General features: G+C 36.8%; 1 protein-coding gene across 1 annotated transcript; it reads left to right on the top strand.

Annotated features, from left to right (window-relative positions):
- The first annotated feature begins 1233 nt into the window (after positions 1 to 1233).
- Positions 1234 to 20528, top strand: LOC130550701 (zonadhesin-like). The gene is made up of 24 exons (XM_057328196.1): positions 1234 to 1240; positions 2113 to 2351; positions 3046 to 3127; positions 3426 to 3787; positions 3895 to 4453; positions 6947 to 7143; positions 7358 to 7738; positions 11925 to 12208; positions 14351 to 14616; positions 14982 to 15038; positions 15139 to 15276; positions 15397 to 15653; positions 15839 to 15923; positions 16035 to 16112; positions 16263 to 16400; positions 16703 to 16959; positions 17196 to 17280; positions 17374 to 17631; positions 17736 to 17944; positions 18032 to 18176; positions 18398 to 18675; positions 18753 to 18882; positions 19055 to 19208; positions 19543 to 20528. Exons 2-24 carry the CDS (start codon positions 2322 to 2324, stop codon positions 19556 to 19558), a joined length of 4446 nt encoding a protein of 1481 aa, XP_057184179.1. The 5' UTR covers positions 1234 to 1240; positions 2113 to 2321; the 3' UTR covers positions 19559 to 20528.
- The last annotated feature ends 1734 nt before the right edge of the window (positions 20529 to 22262 follow it).

The following is a 22262-nucleotide window of genomic DNA, read 5'->3' as shown; positions in this document are numbered from 1 at the left end:
TTTGGAGAAAATAAGGCATTTTGAGAAATGTCTCAATAGAGTCATTGTTGTTCAACGTTCTTTAAAATATCTTCTTTTGTGTTCTGCAGAATAAACAAAGTCATACACGTTGAAAATGACATGATGATTATTAATAATTTTCAGTTTTGAGTAAACTATCCCTTTAAAGCAATATTAAAAATACTGCCTCTTAATTCTGTAAAACCCCTTTCTTGAAAAGTGCTCTTTTCTAAAAAGAAAATCCACCTGGTTTGATGTTTTATTTATGCACTGGCATTTATGCTTTTACAAGTGTGTATCCATATCTTTCCGTGGAAAATGACACAATAAACAGACTTCATGGGACGTGACTGCACCTAAATTGAATATCAATAAAGAACAGTGAATCACAGTCCATGAGCTCTGTTACCGTAACAAACCATCACAACCTTTCCCCTTCTGAAGGGGCACCGCCGACAAACCACGCCTCCTCAGGGTCAACGGTGCACATCCTTCACCTTCATAACACACAGCACATTCCAACCCTTGCCAGAGTCCTGAGATAAGACCAGGTGGTACAGTAGACGAACCTCAGCTCGAAACCAGAGGAAATAAGACATTGCGGCGGGACACTATGTCAGGAGGCACGTACTTCAAGCTGCTCTGTTTAGTGGCTTTCTCAATAAACACAGACGCTTACTGGGGGTAGGTTGTCTTCTCTCTCTATTTCTTTAATAACCGTGTCAGGTGTACAAATGCAACACAGTTCAGTGTATCTTCATCTATCACTCTCGTTGTCTATCTGTTTTCTGCAGAAATATTCCACTCGCCCTTCCCGATCGGAGATCAAATGCTGGTAAGAATAATGTCAGCACCATCTCCTTTAATAAGGTTATATTTGAAGGCCTGGGACGCTTGAAAATGCTTCGAAAAATGCTGCAGAGCCTAACAGAGGACCTGTCAGAAAGCATGCTATCAAAACCAGATGACTTGTGAAACTTTGTGGGTCGCTCTAATAAAAGTTTTGCTCCAATATGACCAATTTCTCGCAACGGTGACTAAGGACAGAAACATCCGTTATAACAAACAATACAGAATGGTGGTTTCTATTAGATTGTTTTTCTCACTCCACTTTTGTTTTCATAATGTCTTTTAATAATTTTTTCCCCTTGTGCTGTAGATTACTTCACAAAATGTGATTTTGGCAGCGATTTGGCAACATTCTGTGATTGGACCTCGGGGGGACTCGGCACAGAAACAGGTAATTGTACTGCTAAGACAAAACTGGTGCTGAGATAGTTGTTGCTTTGCGCTATTCGTTTGTCAAATTGTTTACAGTATAAAGTCATACCAATTCATTCACCTGGGGCAACAAATAACAGCAGTTAATTGGTTTAACAGTTTCCTTAAACTTCTTTTTGAAATGCAGTTGTTTGACTTATCCTAGTTCCACAGCTCACAATTAGTTTGTATTAATCATGTGATGCCACACCAAGATTTCAAAGTGATGTAAACAAAGTCAAGATCAGAGATTAAGTACTCATTAAATTTGACAACTGTTTATCACAATGTGCATTCAGGAGTCAGTCGATGAGCATGAAAAAAATTGACTCATTTCCTCATTTATTATTTATTCACTTAGTATACTTATTTCACACTTTCTAATAACTATGAAATATTATTGGCTGCTTTATCTTTATTATTATGGTCTTTATTATTATTATTGAGGTCACAAAATATTTTGTAATGCAAGAAAATATGTGGGCACAATTATATTTTCTCCACATAACTAATGTCAAAATAGACATAATTCAGACATAATTATGCCTTCAGATCAAATGGGTTAAGCTCAAGATTTAAGATCAAAACCTCTCAGTCAAAGGACTCTAAACTTTTGAATGGCAAAATACTTCCACTAAGCTATATCGCTACCAAATCTAGACGCTTTTATTCTAGACTACTTGATATGTATTAAAATCGAAAGAAAAGATTTGTTAGTACAAAAGAACACAATTATAACCTTTGAGAAGTGTTAAACATTTACAGTGTGGACTCATGAGCACCATTACAAGCACTTGTCTCCTCTTTAGAAAATCACTTGCCGTATACTGTATATCCCTTTGTGTGCTGCAGATGAAAACCCTCAAGACATTGATGCTTTTCGTTTAAAAAGCGGGTTTCTGCACATCTCAGAAGACTCCTGTCTGGAGTTCTGGTACCATAAACCCAGTCATAGGAGCTCTGAACTAAAAGTTTTTCTAGCAGAGGATACTCTGCAGAAGTTGCTTTGGAGCTCAGAGACGGCTAGGAATGGAGACTGGAGAGAAGTCTACATCCCTCTCATGAGTCACCCCGACAACAACAGTGTACAGGTACAGCAACTACAGATCATGTTCTAATGTTTAATACTACAGTATTTTCATTTTTATACATAATTCAACAATGCAGATTCTAGCAGCTGTATGTCAAACTATTGCCATATTAACAAAGCACTAGGTGCATTTTTATCATGCTTGCTTTTAAAACAAAAGCTCACTCAAAAAGAAAACTATGCAGTTATTTACACACCCTCATGTGAAACATTAAACAAATATGACTTTGAAACTCAAAAAAGGTGTGAGCATTAGCATTAGAACAATGAACAATTCTTCTACAGCATTTACTTACATTCATTTATGTTAATTTCAGCATTCATTAATATATTATCAAAATCAAATGTTGTCACTGTTAACATTAGTTATTGCACCATGAACTAACATGAATAACTGTGTTAACATGAACTAACATTAAAATGCTGAAAAACGAAATTGTTCATTGTTAGCTCATGCTAGCCAATGCATTTAACAATGTTAACTAATAACATCTTATTGTAAAGTGTTACCAATTTTTCTTCCTGTTTTTTTATGACAAGGGTGAACAAAACCATTTTCTTTTTCACGTTAAGCAGCCCTTTAAGTTTTTGGTAAAACAAAAAGCATTTATAAAACAGTTATTTAAAGTAGCAATCATGTCTTGAGCAATAAATGGAAAACAAACAGCCAGGAATTACTCTCTGATCCCCGGCAGGTTATTTTCGAGCTGTCACAAGGTCTGCGATTAGACGATGAAACTGCCTTTGACAGAGTTGGAATACGGAAGGGACAATGTGGTACGTGACCTGCCCTTCTCATTATGTCACATTTTTATGTTGCTCAAGTTGTATATCAAGAAAACCAACTCATCAGACTAAATGCTGAGACAGTGAGTGTACAACCAAACCCTGATAACTCTATCAATGTGTCGATCAAGAATGGCTCAAACTATGAGCTTTCTCTGGTGTAATAACGTCACGTCATTAACGTGATTAACACTGTCAGGTTACTGTAATGTCACAAAACCGAGCACATGCATGTATATTAGTGGTATGTAACAAACTGATTCATAAATACGCTCTATCCTACCCACAGGGGCCCAGTGCCAACCAGGGGCAAAATTTTGGACAAGCGAAACCACTCGTTGCACCTGCAATGACGAACAACTCACCTGTTCTCACATGCCTTGGTCCAACGACGACTTCACATTTGGCACCTGCCATGTTTCCTCTGATTCACATTATACTTCTTTCGATGGAGTCAACTTCCTCCTTGACAACCCTTGCATGTACGTCTTGTCAAGGGTCTGTGACATGTCTGGGTTGCTTCCGGAGTTTTCTGTGGAGGTGAGGAACGAAAAGAAAGGAGACTCGTCCATTTCCTCTGTTCATCAGGTGAACGTCAACACGCATGGTCTGAGAGTGGCCATGCTACGAAAAGAGAGGAGAAGAGTCATGGTAAATGTTTAACATCCAACAGATTTCACTTCCTTGTAAAACGTAAAATGTGTAAATCTATTTTCAATAATAACTGCTAAATGTCTTTCCATTGTTATCTGAAAAAGGTCAATGGCATTTGGAGAAATGTCCCGTTACACCTGAAAGAAAACACAGTTGTTATTGACACAGAGGAAAATGCTGTGGTCCTTCACACAGACTTCAACATGACCGTGTCATACATGAGATCTGGTGCGGTTCAGGTGGTCCTGCCAAACCATTACTCTAACAAAGTCTGTGGCATCTGCGGAAACTTTAACCAGCTGATGACGGACGACTTCAATGTGCCGGAAGGGCTACCGCTAGGATACGCCCTTGAAACAGGAAAGAGCTGGGAGTCTCATGATGCCATCTGTGAGGAGCCTATCCTACCTATAGTGTGTACAGAGACAGAAGAGCTGGAGTATTCCAGTGATCTTTACTGCGGCGTGCTCACATCCAGACAGGGGCCATTCTCCAAGTGTTCTTTGGTTCTCGGTGGAGAGAACTTCCTCCAAAACTGCAAGCTTCAAATGTGTACCGCTCACGGAGATCCCGAAGTCCTTTGCCACACATTACAGACCTTCAGTGAAACATGCAATAAAGCTGGGATAACGGTTCCTGCCTGGAGGAACTCGACGTTCTGTCGTATGTTAATTTTCAATTATTTATTCTAAAAATGGGTCTTATTTTAATCATCTTTGACTTGGGTAGTTGACAAATAAACCCTACCCACAAAAAACTGTGAATTTAGAAAACAAACTGAGGGGCTGTCAACCGATTAATCGCGTTTAATCGAATCCAGAATAAAAGTTGGTGTTTACATATTACATGTCTGTGTACTGTGCATATTTATTATGTATTTATAAACACATACATATACAGTACGTGCATTATTTAAGAAATATATAAAATATAAAAATGTATAAATGTTTATATATAACTTACATTATTTGTAAATATACAGTAAATAAATACATCTAAACATTTCCTAAATACATATACTGTACATGTATGTTTTTGTGCTTATAAATACAAAATAATATGATAAATGTACACAGACATATACAGTATTATGTAAACACAAACTTTTATTCTGGATGTGATTAATCGCGAGTCGTGACTAATCGTTTGACAGCCTTTACAGACTGCTAGTAATATATTTTATAATATTAGTATTTATACGGTATATATATATAATGTAAAATAGCATAAGAGAGATTTATCTTAAAAAAAATATTGTACTCTTATTATTGTTGTTGATTCATCTCAAATGTTGTCTGAACATTTCTTTGGAGCATTAAAGGTTCTGTGTGGCATTTTTTGACAAAAATGCAATATAATATACATAACTATGTCTTCAGAGTGGTATGAAGACTTTACTTAATGAGGTGCTATTTCTATCTACATACACCGCGGGTCCCCTTGCAGGGAATTATCCATGTTGTTTCTACAGTAGCCCTAAACAGTCAAACTGCTCTACAGAACGCGTTTCGTAAATACGTTATCGCCTTCAGCAAAGAAGCGAAAACGTGACGACATATTTGTCTGTGTCAGCCGCCATTGTTCTTCGGTGGAGTGGAGTGAAATGTTGGTTATAATTCACAACCTAGATGCCGCTAAACACTGGACCTTCAATATCTCATCTTCACTAAAAACTATGAAACACTCAGTGGCAACACAGAAATTCGATTTAAGTATTGTCAGTATTTCGACATGTCTCAGATCAACTCAAATCTCTCAAATTAGCAGTAATGTCTCCACCAAACAACCCACACAGCCATTCCACTTAGTTACTTATTAAGTATCTCCTACACCAGTGGTCGGGAACCTGTGGCTCTTTTCAAAAATCATGTGGCTCGCCAGGTGTTACCCTTCACCAGTGTTGGGTGTAACTAGTTACTAAGTTATTAGTTACTGTAGTTTAATTACTTTTCCCTTTAAAAAGTAAAGTAAGGGATTACTCTTATTTTTTCTGTAATTTAATTACAGTTACTTCTGATGTAATTAAACTACATACTTTGTGTAATATATGTGTGTGCAATAGTGGAATTGACATCAAAATTCAAAGTCTAACTTTAAAATCTGTGCTTTAATGTATAATTCTCACATTTGTGATACTTTGGTCAGTTAATAATACTACTTTGTAAAGTTTTATATTATTTATGTGAATGAATTAAGAGTCGTTTCATGTCTATCCTTGAATCACTTAACTAATCAAGGTTGAATAAGGATATAGAAAGTAATTAGTAAGAAGTCATTAAATACTTTTTGGAGAGAGTAATTTGTACAGTAATTTAATTACGCTATTGAATATGTAATTAGTAACTAGTAATTAATTACTTTTTCAGAGTACTTGCCCAACACTGCCCTTCACTATCATTTGATTGTTAAAAACATCATAATATATGAATATTTTAGGTTGTCCGGGCCAATACAGGCATACAGTGCTATGCGCAAGTGCGTCACGACACTAATCAATGGCTAACAAGGTTTCTATGGTAATAGAATCTGGCCCGCAGCCGAAAATGTTCTCGCGATACCCTTTATGTCAGACATTCAATCGGTCTGCAGCATTTCAAGAAGTTGAACATACCTAATGCAAAGTCAGAAGACATATATGCAGTATTTTGTGAGTATCAGTACGAATGTGCACTTTTTAAAACTGTTATATGTCAGATAATATAATGACGTTTAATTGAATGGAGGCCTAATATAAACCTGTAAGTTGTTTATAATTTATATTAATTAAGTAATGGAAATCATTTTTTGGAGCCCCAGATGTATGCACTGTTTCGTTTGTTTCACTGTTTTTGAGTTGTCTGTGGACATGTTATCTTATCGAAGCAAAAGAACAATTGATCCACACAGGGACCACAAGTGAGACTGTGGTCTGTGGACATGAAGTTACATTTACATTTATTCATTTAGCAGAAGTTATTAGTCATTGATTTAAATATAATACTAATAGTAGTTTCTGCAATGGCTCTTTTGCAAAAATGAATTAACCAAAACTAGAAAAATGGCTCTTTGGTTAGAACTAGAAAACTAGAAAAAAGGTTCCCGGCCCCTGTCCTACGCCTTCACCTACAAACCCACCATGTAACTGATATCTAATGATTCACCTGCTTTCCGTTGTAGCTTTGGTGTGTGGCCCTCACAGTCATTACAATGCCTGTGTCAGCGGCTGCCAAGAGATCTGCTCTAGCCTGGATGCTGCAGGGACTTGTGGGATATGCGAAGAACGCTGTGAGTGTGATGACGGCTTCCTGCTCAGCGGAGGAACATGCGTGCTGGAAGAGGACTGTGGATGCTGGGTAAACGAACAGCATTATGTGGTGAGTTGTCATATTTAGAATAAAAATATTTTAAAATTACTTTGAATAATAATCTTAAATAATTGTATGGATTGTTTTGTGTTATTGTATTAGGTTTTTGCATAGCACTTAAGATAAATTTAAATGTGCTTTATTAATAAAATGTACGTACTATTATTATATACATTATTTTACATATGAAGGATTTCTTACTGTTTTCTTCTGTCCACTCTAGATCAGAGAGACATTCATGGAGGGTGACTGTGACACACTGTGCGAGTGTCAGGGCCACGGGAAAATCCACTGTTCCCCTGTGTCCTGTCTGGCCGGTGAAGTATGTATGGTTCAAGACGGGATCGAGGGCTGCTTTCCTTCTAGTCCTGTGACCTGCTGTGTCTACGGTGACCCCCATTACATCACCTTCGATGGCAAGGCCTACTCATTCTGGGGCACCTGCAACTACACAATAGTAAAAACATGTGGTCCAGCTGACACCCAGTTCACTATAACCGCAAGAAATGAAGGGAGAGAGAATCCTACAAGCTCTTCTCTTAACTCTGTAGCTCTTGACATGGAAGAATTCCACCTCACCATCAGAAAGAACAAGCTGGTTTATGTGAGTGATTTGTTTTGTTCACAACACTTAAAGTGCTCTAACAGCCAGGCTTCATTCATCTGGTGTTTAGTGTTTGAATTGTTACCCTCCCTCTCTAGTTCCTGGGTCACTCTGACATGGAATCAAACCATCACCCGCCCATATCTTTACAAATGCCCTACATGCCAACATGACTGAGAAAATGTACTTAAATGGAATATAGAGAGGAATGAGAGTTTAAAAAGTTCATTATGTTGAAAAACTTACAGTTGCGCACTAAGAATATAGAATATGTACTGAAACTTTAGTAGACTTTTACAGTCAGTCAGTTACTGGCGGAGCGTGTTGCTCTGCTCAGGTCATGCGTGGCCAGCTAGTAGAGCAAAATGTGGGCCATCTCAAATTTACGGCCCATAATCTGTTTACAGTGAATGGAATGTTAGTCATTTACTGGAATGTGATGGGAAAGGTTTTCGCCTGGAACCTTCAGCTCTATCATTTGGTGATAACATTTGAAAACAATCTTGATTGTGACTTATTCTGATAAGGTCTTTGGCAAACATACACATACGGTATTGTATTATCCGATAATTCTGAGATTTAGGTATTTCTGGGGCTGGAAATAGAAAGAAAGTGGGGTGAATGGATTTTTAAGGGGAGACAAGAGTGCAACTTCAAAATGTACAGAATGTCCATTTTTAATCCACGTTATAGGCTTCAAATTCCATGCAAATTTCATATATAGATATACACCTATTCGGATGTTGTAAACGACACTGGTTCAACACTGGTCCCGAAAAAACTTCCTGTTTCAGTTCTTTAATACTACACAAATGTTTGAACAAAGTACAACCAAAACAATATTCATAACCCATTTAAAATCTTTAACAAATATCTTTAACCTTTAATTATCTATGTAAGATAAATAAATATTAAAATAAATTTTGTACAGTGGTCTATAGTGAGTTTTTCTACTTCTATAGTTTAATAATATAAAATATGGCCCCAACTAAAATCCCCCTAGTGAATCTCGACTATTGTTTTTTGCTAAATGGGTATAACTTTAAAAGGCATGCTGTTTTTGACAGAGAAAAGTTTACTCTCTGAACTGTCACTCAATACGCCCTTTTCACAATGACGTCACTTAACTTCCGCCTTTTTGCAAAGCAGTGTATCATAACATCCGTCTTGCAACAAACAAGAAGAACAAGAAGAAGAAGAACTTCCGTTTTGCCGTCGCGCTGGAATTTTAACAACAGTGATAAAAAAAACTGACAGAACATGTATTCAAGTACTTATCCTAGCACCTTCGCTAACACAAAAAGAAAACAAAACACTTACCTTCATAATCAAATAGGTATTGTTCAACGAAGAATTTGTATCCTTTCTCTAGCTTTGATCTTGTCGTTAGCGAAAATTTGTCTGCAAGACGTTGTACATCATCTAGACGTATTTGTGGCAGATGTGCAAGCCACTTGGTAAACTCCATTCTGAGGCGCTAGCGGAAGTAACTTCTTCTTCTTCTTGAGTTTTACTGGCGGTTGGCAAATCAGCTTATAGGTGCATTACCGCCACTTTATGAACTGGAGTGCTAGCGGAAGTAATGATACAATGCTTTGCGGCAGAACTGAAGATGCGTGACGTCATGTGAAAAGGGCGTATTGGACCCAACTGGTAACCCAACGATTGGGTTACACAAAAAACTACCCAACACTGAGAAAATAACCCAACAAAATGACCCAACAGGCTCAAACAACCTAAACTTAAAAAAACAACCTAGCATTTTTTAGAGTGTATTATTCGTTAATGCCTTTTAACACATTACACGCTTACATAAGAACGTGAGTCGTGAGGTGCTTGTTACACAAATAAAGCAACAGCACTGTTATTTATGGAAGCCTGTTTCTGCCATGTGATAAAAAAATCAGACTCTAAAAAGTCATAATTATGAGATACAAAATCGAAATTATGAGATAAAAAGTCATAATTATGAGATAACAAGTCATAATTATGAGATAAAAAGTCAAAATTATGAGATAAAAAGTCATAATTATGAGATAAAAAGTCAAAATTATGAGATACAAAAATCGAAATTATGAGATAAAAAGTCATAATTATGAGATAAAAAGTCATAATTATGAGATTGGAAAAAGGAAATTATGAGATTGAAAATCGTAATTATGACATAAAAAATTTAAATTATGATTTAACATGCGCAGTGCAGGCAAGACACTGCACGCTTGCGACATCCGTTGCTTAATACGGTGTAAATATAAATAACTGTACATTTTTTATTTTATTTAATTAGGCTGAAACAAGCAACCTGATTCATTTGTTTTGAACTGATCCGAAGTCCCATTTTAGAAGCCTCATCAAACAGAAACAAGAATTGACAGGCCACATTTTAGAATTATAGTACTCATCATAACTTTATCTAGGAATTATGTTTAAAAGCATCCAGAATAAATCAAAACTATATGCAGGACTAAAGAATATATGTAGCATATTCAAAGTAGCCACCCTTTCCAAAATTGTACTCTTGGCATGATCGAGCAGCTTCTTGAAATTTCACCTTGTAGGAAGATTTTTCAATAGTATTGGCAGAAATTTCATCTATTCATTTCTTGGCTGCTTTTTTTATTTGGTCCTCAATTTTTGTCGTCTAATTAAATAAATTAATATGTTGCCACGATTATATTTTTGTCTACTAAAGTCATTTCAAACATTTAAACATACATCTTCAGATTAAAAGATTTTAAGACCATGAGAAACATTTCAGTCAAACATTCAAGTGTTTTAGAACTTTTAAACAGCAGTGTATTTTTTGCCCTCCAAAAGCATACATCAAAAATTATGCATTTAAGAGATGGCTTCACAAATCTATGATATTACTACTACTGCATGTTTCACAATAGAAACCTCTTTGGGTTTTTACTGGTAGTTTGTTGGCTTCAGCAGGCATGTTATCTGGTAGATAGGAACCAGTGAAATACTTTTCAGTAGCTCATAGATCTTTTGTTGAAAGGATTCCATATACATTGTACATTGAATGTGGCCCAAAACACACAATATTTTGTAATGGTTTGGCTGTGGAGTCCTTCAGGTTCCTGGGCTCCACCATCTCAAAGGACCTGTAGTGGGAGACCCACATAGGGCCCAACAAAGGTTTTTCTGTGTGCTTTAATCCCTGTCAGGTTTGCCTCGGCTACACAGTTGATCACAAGTGGACAAGAACGGATAGTCCAGATTGCTGAAAAGATCATTGGTGCTTTCGTTCCCACTCTTGTAAAGTGCAATCATTACAGACTTGATACACCCTGGACACAACATCTTTGAACTGTTGCCCTCTGGCCGGTGCTTCAGAAGGAGTACTAGAGCATTCTGGACATATTGCTTTTAATAAATTTGAATATTCGCAAATTTCCAATCTATTTTACATACAGTATATTACTTCTGTACAACTGTCTATTTACAGTTGTATTTTATTTATATTTTTATATATTTTGTACTCTGTTTTATTATTATGTGTCTGCTGATGCATTTGGATGTCTGCACTGGAAGCTTAAAAAAATACTGAAAACGGAAAACAAATTACTAATATATATATATATATATAACCAATCGCAATTGGTTTGTAAAACCACTGAGTTGCATTTACACCATTCTAACCAGCGGATGTCACCAGCGTGCGGTGTCCTAGCTGCACGTCATAATTGTGACTTTTTATCTCATAATTTTGACTTTTTATCTCAATTTTGGCTTTTTATCTCATAATTATGACTTTTCATCTCATAATTTTGACTTTTTATCTCATAATTTTGACTTTTTATCTCATAATTATGACTTTTTATATCATAATTTTGACTTTTTATCTCATAATTTTGACTTTTTATCTCATAATTATGACTTTTCATCTCATAATTTTGACTTTTTATATCATAATTTTGACTTTTTATCTCATAATTATGACTTTTTATCTCATAATTTTGAATGACTTTTTAGAGCCTGATTTTTTTTATCACCTGGCGGAATCGGGCTTCCATAGTTATTTGCATTTCAACAATCTACTTTTTAAATATCCTGTGACTAGTCACTTCACCAACACCCATGTTATGAGATGGATCTTTTATTTGAAAAAAAATGAAAAACTGCTGATATAGCTAAGTGTTTTGTGCTAACGAGCTGTATTTGTTTTTTTCCCCATTAGGTTAACGGTGCTCCGGTGAATCTCCCTGCGGACTTTGGTTCCGTTCATTTGTCTCAGTCGGGACCCTACGCTCAAGTCGATACAGACTTCGGTGTGCGTATGCTGTTTGATGGAAATTCTAGGCTGTTTGTGCAGGTGGATGAGCGCTACAGAGGGTTGTTATGCGGCCTGTGCGGTACTTACTCCGGAAGTCAGTTCGACGACTTTTTAACTCCCGACGGCAACAATCTAGCGCATCCGCACGAGTTCGCCAGCAGCTGGAATACAGACGACAACGATTGGCCGTAAGAATTTACTGATCCGCTAGAGATGAAAAGATTTGAACGTTATTTGACTAACCGCGGCGACCGACCGGCGTATGACATCAAAGTATCGCGAGAATTGATACTTCAATGTGAATTGTTTTCGCTAGTTTGACATGCCGTTCGATGTCTGCGCAGCGCATGGTCGCTGAAGTCGAACAAACGTATTCAATCCTAAAACATTTGTTTAAGGCGACGTGTGTTGACAAATAAATTGTGATTTTTCAAGCTATTAACAACTGATAATTTAAAAGATGAAGAATCCCTTAGAAAAATGTTAAGATGTATTGGTTTAATTTTTGGTTTTAGGTTTCTACTTTCGTCAACACATTTTTATTTAATGAGTGGACGAAGTACACAACTTCCTTACTTGAGTGAAAGTACAGATACTACTGGTCAAATATTACTCCACTACAAGTAAAAGTTGTAAAGACAGATTCTTACTTAGTAAAAGTACAGAAGTACGTGCTTTTAAAAGTACTCAAGTATTAAAAGTAAATTTCCTTTATGTCAGTTGTGCATTGTTTTATTGTCGTATACCTTTGCCTCTGAAGCACCCTACTGAATACACCGAGTAGCTCACAGTATCAGTGTATTAAAGGAGTAGTTCACTTCAAAATTGCCCCCATTGACTTTCCATAGTGTTTTTATTCCTACTATGGAAAGTCAATGGGGGCAAATTTTGCAGTGAGCAACTCCTTTAAGAGCTTTATATGTTTAGCACATATATGTTTAGTTTAGATATAATCCTGTATGATCATTTAGCCTAATTATCCTCATTAGCCCCCTAGGCCTATATGTATTTATGAGCAGTGTTCTTTTATTTTGTATACCCTTTACCATTTTAGCAGCAATTTACCAGTAAGTAGTAAGGTTCTTGTAAATAGTAAAGTGTAGAAGCCATGTGTTTGTTGGATTTATTACCATTTGTATTACCATAATTTAACTACAAACATAAACTAAGCTAGTATAATGAAACTATGGTATTTTTAGTTGCTGTGGTTTTACTAAAGATTATTAATTGGAGTATGGTTCCTATATATAGAAATGGTAAATTTGTGGATACTGTGGTTTTACTGCAAATACCATCCTGCTGAAAAAAAACAAGAATTTTTTAATTAGAATGAGATTTTTAAATTAAATTCCTCTTTGTAGTGTGTTTTGGGTTTTATTCCAATAGGATTTACCATCCCACCAATAGAATCCATCACATACAAGTAGACAACAAGTATCCATAGTACAATTCCCATTATAACCATTAAATCCATTACATTTTATGTTGATTTTGGGCAGGGTTCTATTGTTTTTATTTCAACAGGAATACTTCAACTATAGTTACTTCAGTAAAAACATCATTCATTTCCAAATCGCTTTAAATGATAAAGCAGCAGATCAGAAGTTAACACGCAGGTAGCTCAAGGTGTATGTGATGCTTATTTACCGTTTAGCCGTTATGCCGATCATTTTCATGACAATGTTTCTACGATCTTTGACTGATCGTAACCCACAGATGATTACACCACACTTTAACATGTGCCTTTTTGTCTTTTATTGTTCTATTTGCCTTTTTAGAGCGCTATCAATGGTGTAGCAGCGCCTAGTTTACATTAGTTTAGCGGGGAAGATCCCAGAGTTGCCAGATTTGGTAAAAAAAATCTGCCAAATGGCCATTAAAAGCTTGCCGGAAAACGCGAGCTAGAAAAAACTGAAATACTTGGCAACAGTAAAAGGTCCTGCAGATCGCAAGCCAGATAAATTGCGCACACAGGAAACCCCGCTGCATAGAAACCATTTTCTACGGACCTTTTTATAAATGTAGTGGAGTAAAAAGTATGATATTTGTCTTTCAAATGTAGTGAAGTTAAAGTACAAGTACTCAGAAAAAATAATACTCAAGTAAAGTACAGATACTCAAAAAGTGTACTTAAGTACAGTACTCAGGTAAATTTACTTCGTTACTGTCCACCACTGTATTTAATATAATATTATTACATATAACTAGTATGGTTTAAATACATACTTTAGTAATATCTCATAGACCTCTGTTTAATAGAATGCTATTGCTGGCGGCTTGACAGCATATGATCATTATACACATAGAAAACTTTATTTCAATTTCTTCAGGTGCAGTAATGGCTCTCCAGACCCCCCTGTGTGTGACTTAGACCTGGAGAATGCTGCATACACCGAGTGCAGTGCATTGTTTGGAGATGTTTTCACAGAATGCCACTGGTTTGTTCCACCTCAGATCTACGTCACCAGCTGCATTACTGATTATTGCACTTACCAGGGGGATAAATCTCAACTCTGCACCTCTTTTGAGGACTATGTGTCTGCCTGTGAGGTGGCTGAGGTGTTTCCAACAGACTGGAGAAATCACACTTTCTGTGGTTAGTGCTTATTTAAAAAAAAAAGTAATGGAATAATGTCAAACAGGTATTAATCAAATCTGGCATAATTGCTGGACAGTATTACATTTATTACATTACATCTTACATTATATGTAAATAAGTCTTTCTTTATTAGCTAATATTTTAGTCCGTTTATTAATCTAAAATTGGTTTATGAATTTTATGTTCTATACAGCATTCTATACATTTTAATATTCAATACATGTTTATTTGTTATGCCAAGTATGATCAACATTGCATTTTGTGAATCACCTTTGCGTTTAAAATGTGGTGCAGTTAATAAATGGTAATTGTCTTATTGTAAAATGCCTTAATAGTTGTCCAATGGTTATGCTTCTGTACAGATTTGGGTCCTTTACTACCGTCAACAAATGCACCCAAACCAACATCGCTGCCTGAAAGTAAGCCGTGTTTGATTTGTTTTTGGTCTTTTTGTTTATTTATTTTTTGTTGTGATATGATATTATAATTTATTTTCCATCATTGATTGTCATCACACAGGCTGCAAGTGGAGCTGCAACTTTGACCAGGATGATTGTGGGTGGGAACAACTCATCCAGGACAGTTTTGATTGGACTAGATGGTCGGGGTCTACGCCATCAGAACTCACCGGGCCGACTGGTGACCACACCACAGGAAGTAAGCTGGATTGAGCAGAAGATCCTTATAAAAGCTGGACTGCTCATCAGAACATGAACAACTCCGAATTAGTAGTACTTTGTATTATTGGTATTCTGAATTTTCTGTTCTCTTAAATAGACGGCTTCTACATGTATATTGAGGGGGACAGTATGGTACATGGTGACTCGGCCCGTATGATGACTCCTGTCTGCTACACTTTTGAAAAGCAGTGTGTGAGTTTCTGGTATCACATGTATGGTCCAGCGAATGCTATGGCACTCAACCTTTACCTGTTTGAAAACAACCGCGCTGTCAAACTATGGTCCAATGTCAATAACCAGGGCACCCGCTGGTTCCAAGCCAAGGTTGAAATCAAACCACAAGCAGCTTTCCAGGTTAGACACTGTACTTAAAAACATTTTATATGACTGATATAAAATTATCTGAACTGAATTTGGGTGCAATAATGCAAGGTACTGGTTTTACGGATGAAAGTGCTATAGGTTAATATTTTCATTCTATCTGATGTGACGGATATAGTACAACCCTTGCTAATACTCATATACTATGCTTGTTTCAGATAATCGTGGAGGGCATTAGGGGTTCAGATCCTCGCTCAGATGTGGCCATAGATGACGTGGTCATAAGGTATGGTGGATGTGAAGGTATGTGTAGATCTAAATCTAGTCCAGGCTGAACTGTATGCACCTTTTATTGTGGTAAAATCAGTGACTAGTTCATCTAGACTAGTAAGCATTATTTTAAAACATTGGCAGATATTCCTATAGATGACATTGACACGACCACTCTGGCACCCCCTCGGACTAGTTCAAATTCAGTCATCCCCCATCCAGGTAAGATTAAGCTTTCCTTAAGGAAAGATTTGTAGGATTTTTAAAAATACATCACTTTGTGACTGAGCTCTCACAGTTGTCATCAGGTTGAGCAGAGTGTGGTTAACTTCTTGGAAATGGTAATTATAGGGTTGCGTTTTGTTTTGACAGTTTGTGGCCTGAACTGTGATTTTGAAAGTGATATCTGCAGTTGGACTCAGTTGCTGACTGACGTTTTTGATTGGACAAGACACATAGGCCCCACCCCCACCTTAAAGACCGGTCCTTCCTCTGACCACACCACAGGAAGTGCGTCATGATTTCATTCCAAAAATAATTTGAGTTGTTTTCATAGTAAAAGCCAGTATAATCAATGTAATTAAATTTAAAGACAAGATCATTATTCTTGTATTATTCTAAGATAATTACAGGCTATAAATCTGACAATAGAGACAATGAACCTTTAGAAAAGAACCTTTAGAATGTCACCGCCTTCCATTTGTACATAACTTAATAACATTAAAGTGGCAAAATCTATAAATAAAAATGCATTGCATTTTCTGACTATTTCTCTACTCAAAAGTGTAATTTTCCATGGTCTGCATTTTTAGGTGGTTACTACATATACATCGAGGGAGATAGTGCCACTCACGGTGACACGGCACGCCTCCTCAGTGCAGAATGCACTGACGTTCAACCCCAGTGTCTTCAGTTTTGGTACCACATGAACGGTGCCAGCAGCACCATGGGACTGAGCGTCTACCAGCTTGAGGGTAATTTGGCCCAGGAGGTGTGGAGGAGGAGAGAAAACCATGGAGACATGTGGCATCATGCGCTGGTGGACCTGAGGCCGACTGTTAAGTTTCATGTCAGTAAAAGAGAAACTTCACCCATAAATGACCCATTTACTAAACCACGCATTGATCTGTGTAGTATAGTAAGAGAAGCATGCTTGAGTTTTTTTATATATATGTTTCCCGTTCAGAATGCTTTGTAGGACACAATGTGTTACTGAAATCGATACTGTGTGGTGTAAATAGGAATGTGTTGAGCAGTGACATTTAGGAGGGAGAGTAAAATCGATACATGTGATTGGTCTGTCAGGTGATCTTTGAGGGGCGTAGAGGAAGCACGGCCCTGTCAGATGTTGCCATTGATGATGTCTCTCTGCACCGAGGAACCTGTGATGGTATGTATTAAAACATTTAAGCTTCTAACTCTTTCCACTTGTTTACTTATTAGCGTTCTTGACATTGTATTAAAAGCTGTAAATCTTTTTCAGATTTAGTAAACCAGGTGAAACCAACACCTCCCGTCCCGTTGCCACCAACGGTGCAAACTACAGCCAGACCCATCCAAACCACAGCTGAACCCGTTCAAACTACGACCAGACCCGTCCAAACCACAGCTGATCCCATTCAAACTACTACCCGACCCATCCAAACCACAGCTGAATCCATTCAAACTACGACCAGACCTGTTCACACCACAAATGAATCTGTCCAAACTACAGCTGGACCTATTCAAACTACAGCATCAAGTAAGCTCCCCACCCACAATCACTGAGTAATACACATTCTGTGGTGATTCATGGCTGTTGCCATGAAATTATATTTTTGTTAAGAGTTATTTCTTTGCCCACAGAACCCTCTTGCCCCATAAACAGTTATTACACCGACTGCATCCCTGCCTGCCAGCCCACATGTTCACACCTGCACGGCCCGCCGAACTGTAACACAGAAGAGCCGTGCGTTCAGGGGTGTATGTGCGATGACGGCTTTGTGCTTAAACAGCGCACGTGCGTGCCCATCAGCGAGTGCGGTTGCAAAGACAGTCACGGCAATATCCATAGCGTGAGTAACGGAGACACAAAACACAAAACTTTGCTCTTGTCTTTTTCAGACACAAGTAACACATCGTGTTGTTTTTGTTGTGTCCAGTTCGGTGAGGTCTGGTATGGCAGCCATTGCTCACAGAGATGTGAGTGTGAGGATGATGGGGAGATAGAATGTGAAGATTATGAATGTGATGGAAATGAGATATGTCATGTGACTGAACAGGGGCAGCACATGTGCCAGAAAGCTGGTATGAATTTTTCTACTGAGATTTAATACAATTTATTATTAAGAAGCACTATAAATAAAATGAACAGAAATAAACAAAATGCAGGCAAATTGTTAATGATAATAATTGTTACATCAGATCTGCAAATCTAGTTGGAGATGACACTAAATATTATTAGAACGCATCATTTTTATTCATGTAGGTCAACTGGTGTACTCACACTACATTATTCCCTTAACCAGAGTTCAGCAAATGTACAATCGACGATGACCCAGAGTACAGAACTTTTGACAAGATGACGCACAAGTTTAAAGGCAAGGATTCCTACATCCTGGTCAAAACCACCGGCCTCCCCAGTAAAATCTCGGATGTTTATGTGGTCACCATCAACAAAAAAGTCAAAGACAAGAGCAGTGAGGAAGACAGCAGTGAGGAGGATGATGATGATGGTCGTCTGCGTGCTATCAGAATCAGAGTCTATAACCACACAGTGGAATTTAAAAAGGGCCGTAAAATAACAGTGAGTACACTTGTAGCATTTATAGAGTATACTCCAGATTCCCTGGTTTTCATTTTCATAGTCTTTCTCACTCACAGGTAGATGGTTTGAGCGTTCGAGCTCCTATCTCCCCCTCTGGAGGAATCAAGATTTGGGAGCGCTCTTCTCGAGTCTTTCTGAAGACTGACTTTGGCCTCTTTGTGGAGTTTGATGGCAAACACGAAGCAGGTAATGAAAAATGACATTTTTATTTTACAGTTGATCCAATCATGCTTATTGTTTGTTAATTACAGTCGTGCAAATTACTAATAGTGTATAAGAACTCCTAAGCGAAACAAGTGGAATTAGTGGACCACACAAAAAAGGAGGATCTTTAAAATTTTGCCTGTCTTCTCTGCAGAGATCACTCTTTCCCACACATATAAAATGAAGATCGGAGGTCTCTGTGGAAATTTTGACGCCGTGAGCAAAAATGACATGATAAAGCCGAACGGGGAACAGGCAAGGAATGTGAAGGAATTTGGAGAGAGCTGGAGAGTGACAGACAGACGGAGGTAAACAACTTATTTTTATTCATAGAAAAAGTGCTGCGTTGTCAGTTCATCACATTAAGTTAAGGATTCATTTAGCATTCATTTCCTAATTTGGCATTTGAAGCACTTTGATTTTATTTTCTAAGCAATTATTAATAAATGCAATTTAACTGTGAATGTTTTGGTTAATCTGCATATCGTAAAATATTTTTTAAGTGCGATTAATTTTCTTAAGTTTGTCATCACATCATTTTCTATGTCATCTGTTTCCCCACATTTTTTAAAATAGTTCCGGAGTTTCTCACTTATTGCAGTGTGTTTGCAAGTGTTTTTTTCACCTCTTGTATGTGTCCAGGCAGTTCTTTATTTAAGAAAAATTGCATCTGGAGCTGAAAGATTCGCCATCTGACATCAATATGGACTTCCTTACTAAGCTGACACATTACTTAACTAGCTAGTGGTGTTTGTGTGCAACATATTCATTTTTTAACATGTCTTACAAAATACTTATTTCCAGTCATTATAGAATGCCTCTAAAGGAACAAAAACATGCAACTACTCACATGTTTAGGGCAGACATCTTAAAACCGAAATTGTAAATGAATATGAATTTGTTAGGAATGTTTATTTTATTTGAAAATGATAAATACAATGATTTACCTTAAATAATGAGTGTTCACCCAAGATAAATGGACAGTGCTATGTTTAAAGTCACAATGAAATCAAACAGTGTTTTACACAGTGTTGCATTGATTATTATAAATGATTTATCCATGCACACCATTACTTTTTTTATTCATTTGCACTTGTAATCTTTAATCAAAAACATTAAGCTCCTCTCCCCCTCTCAACAACTCTTCATCACATGAAGTAAGCAACAAAAAAGAGGTAGGACTATACTGACTGTCCAATGGCCAGGCATTTTTAGCCCTCCCCTCCAGGCCCAATTTACAACAAACCAATCATAAAGGGAAAGGCAAAATAAAGCCCCGCCCTACATTTTTCTAATTTCATAAGCCTTTTCACTGGGATGTACGTCACGTTATGGAAAATAAGTCAATCGCAACTTCCATTTCATGGTGACTTTAAGTCATGTTAAGTCCACTAATGACTGATCTCACAAAAGAAAGACATTTTGAACTTTAGGTTAATAAACATTTAATTTCCCTCGTATTTTTTATTTAGATGTTTGAGTTGCTGTACTTTGTTTTGAGATAATTACTGACATTATCTATAATTAAGACATAATGAAAACATGTCATAAAAGCATACTTCTGTAATTGCTCAGTGGAGGTAAACTAGTTTCCCATAGTCGCACTGGTGTCATCACATGTTTCCATAATTGATTTCGTTCAAAAAAAAGTTTTCAATGTTTAATCCAGCAACCTATATATATATATATATAGACTAAAGTTGTACTATATATATATATATATATAAATTTATGAACCACTTTACTCATTCATTATGGCACAGGAAAGCATTTTTAAAACAAAATGTAATAATATTAAACAGAACTTAAAACATATGTTTTTGGTTCATTTGTGAACAAGAACTGGCTTGGCAGATCTTTAACGGACGGAAGGAGAACGTGATTCTGAATTCCTACATATTTTATATTGTGCCAGTATCTGCTTTGATTTCCACATTGATGGGTGTGAACAGGGCTGGACTGAGATAGAACAATCAGACCTGAACTTCATCCAGTCTGGCACATGGAAATAAAGACACAAAACAATAAAATAAATAAATAAAAAGGTTAGCCAATACATAATGTAGTTTTATTTATTCACTTACCAGATGCTTTTTTCTAAAGCCACTTACTAGTGGGACAGCATTGGTTTACATTTTGTATATTTTGCCAAACCACAAGTACTAAAGCTGAAGCAATGTAAAATTGTGCAACATAGATAAATACTTGAACTGAGTTTGACAATGAAATGGCAGTTATTAGTCAGGCGTGGTTTCACCCCAGGAAGGTTGCAATGGATTACGCAGATCAGGTTGAGCCTGCCAGCTCATCCCACCTGCAAGGAAATGAATGGATTACGTTTTCTATTATGCCAAATTTAGTGATCACAATGAGATAACCATTTACTATAAAAATCAAATATAAAAAATAATTAGGAAATCACAATTATTTTAACAAGCTTGATTGTAAGCAATGCTCATAATGTTTAGGTGCTTATAAAAAACAAGCCTTAAAGGGAAGGTTCACAAAAAAATGAAATTTATGTCATGACAACCACAAGTTAAAGCCATGTGTAAATTTATTTGTTCTGTTAGACACAAAAGAAATGTTAGCAACTGAGATTTCTAGGGCACCATTGACTACCATAGTGGGGAAAATTAAAATGGTAGTCAAAGGTGCCCCATGAACTATTTGTTTTCTTAAATTCTTCAAAATGTCTAATTTTGTGTTCAACAGAACAAAAAATGATTATACTTTTTTTTTCCTACTATGGTAGTCAATGGTGCCCCAGAAATGAGTTGCTAACATTCTTCAACCAAACAAAGGCATTTATACAGATTTGGAACAACTTGAGGGTGAGTAATTCATGACAGAATTTACATTTTTGGGTGAACTATTGTATCCCTTTAATGCTGCTGTTACTTCTTGATCTTGAAGAGGTTCTTAAAATTAATCTATTGCTTGTCATAGGGATGGGCGATATTATAACGGTAGAAATTCCCCACACCATAGGAATTAGTCTTCCCGCGATATAAACGATAAATTCTAGTTGATGACGTATTTCTTTGTGAGACCCATTCACAGCTCATATGTGAAGTGAAAACGGGTATAGCGGAAGGCGGACGTGAAGCTGAGAAAGAGTTTGCACTAAAAGCTCTACATCTCGTTTAGGTTGGCACTGTAGATGCATCCGAGTTAATGTTTAGTTTCACTTTCGTTTTATTTAATTCGTTTGTTAAGTATTCGTTGATAGTCATAATGCGTTACACCACAACATTTAGTTTGGCTAAAAGTATTTATTTAAACATTCGTTAGATGTTATGCGCGCGTGCGCAAATAGTTTAGTATGATTTCTTGCCTGTTATACAGTATACAGGATGAAC

Source organism: Triplophysa rosa, unplaced genomic scaffold (genome assembly GCF_024868665.1).
Source record: "Triplophysa rosa unplaced genomic scaffold, Trosa_1v2 scaffold404_ERROPOS59031+, whole genome shotgun sequence".
NCBI lineage: Eukaryota > Metazoa > Chordata > Actinopteri > Cypriniformes > Nemacheilidae > Triplophysa > Triplophysa rosa.
Note: the sequence above shows the minus strand (reverse complement) of the source record. Positions and strands in the feature narration are given on the sequence as shown.

Excerpts from the sequence above, each read along its gene's own strand:
- LOC130550701 (XM_057328196.1), top strand. The coding sequence starts at position 2,322 with ATGAGTCACCCCGACAACAACAGTGTACAG. Across the intron at positions 16,113-16,262 it reads TTCAGTCATCCCCCATCCAG|TTTGTGGCCTGAACTGTGAT; the intron begins GTAAGATTAAGC and ends TTGTTTTGACAG. Across the intron at positions 18,676-18,752 it reads AAAAGGGCCGTAAAATAACA|GTAGATGGTTTGAGCGTTCG; the intron begins GTGAGTACACTT and ends TCTCACTCACAG.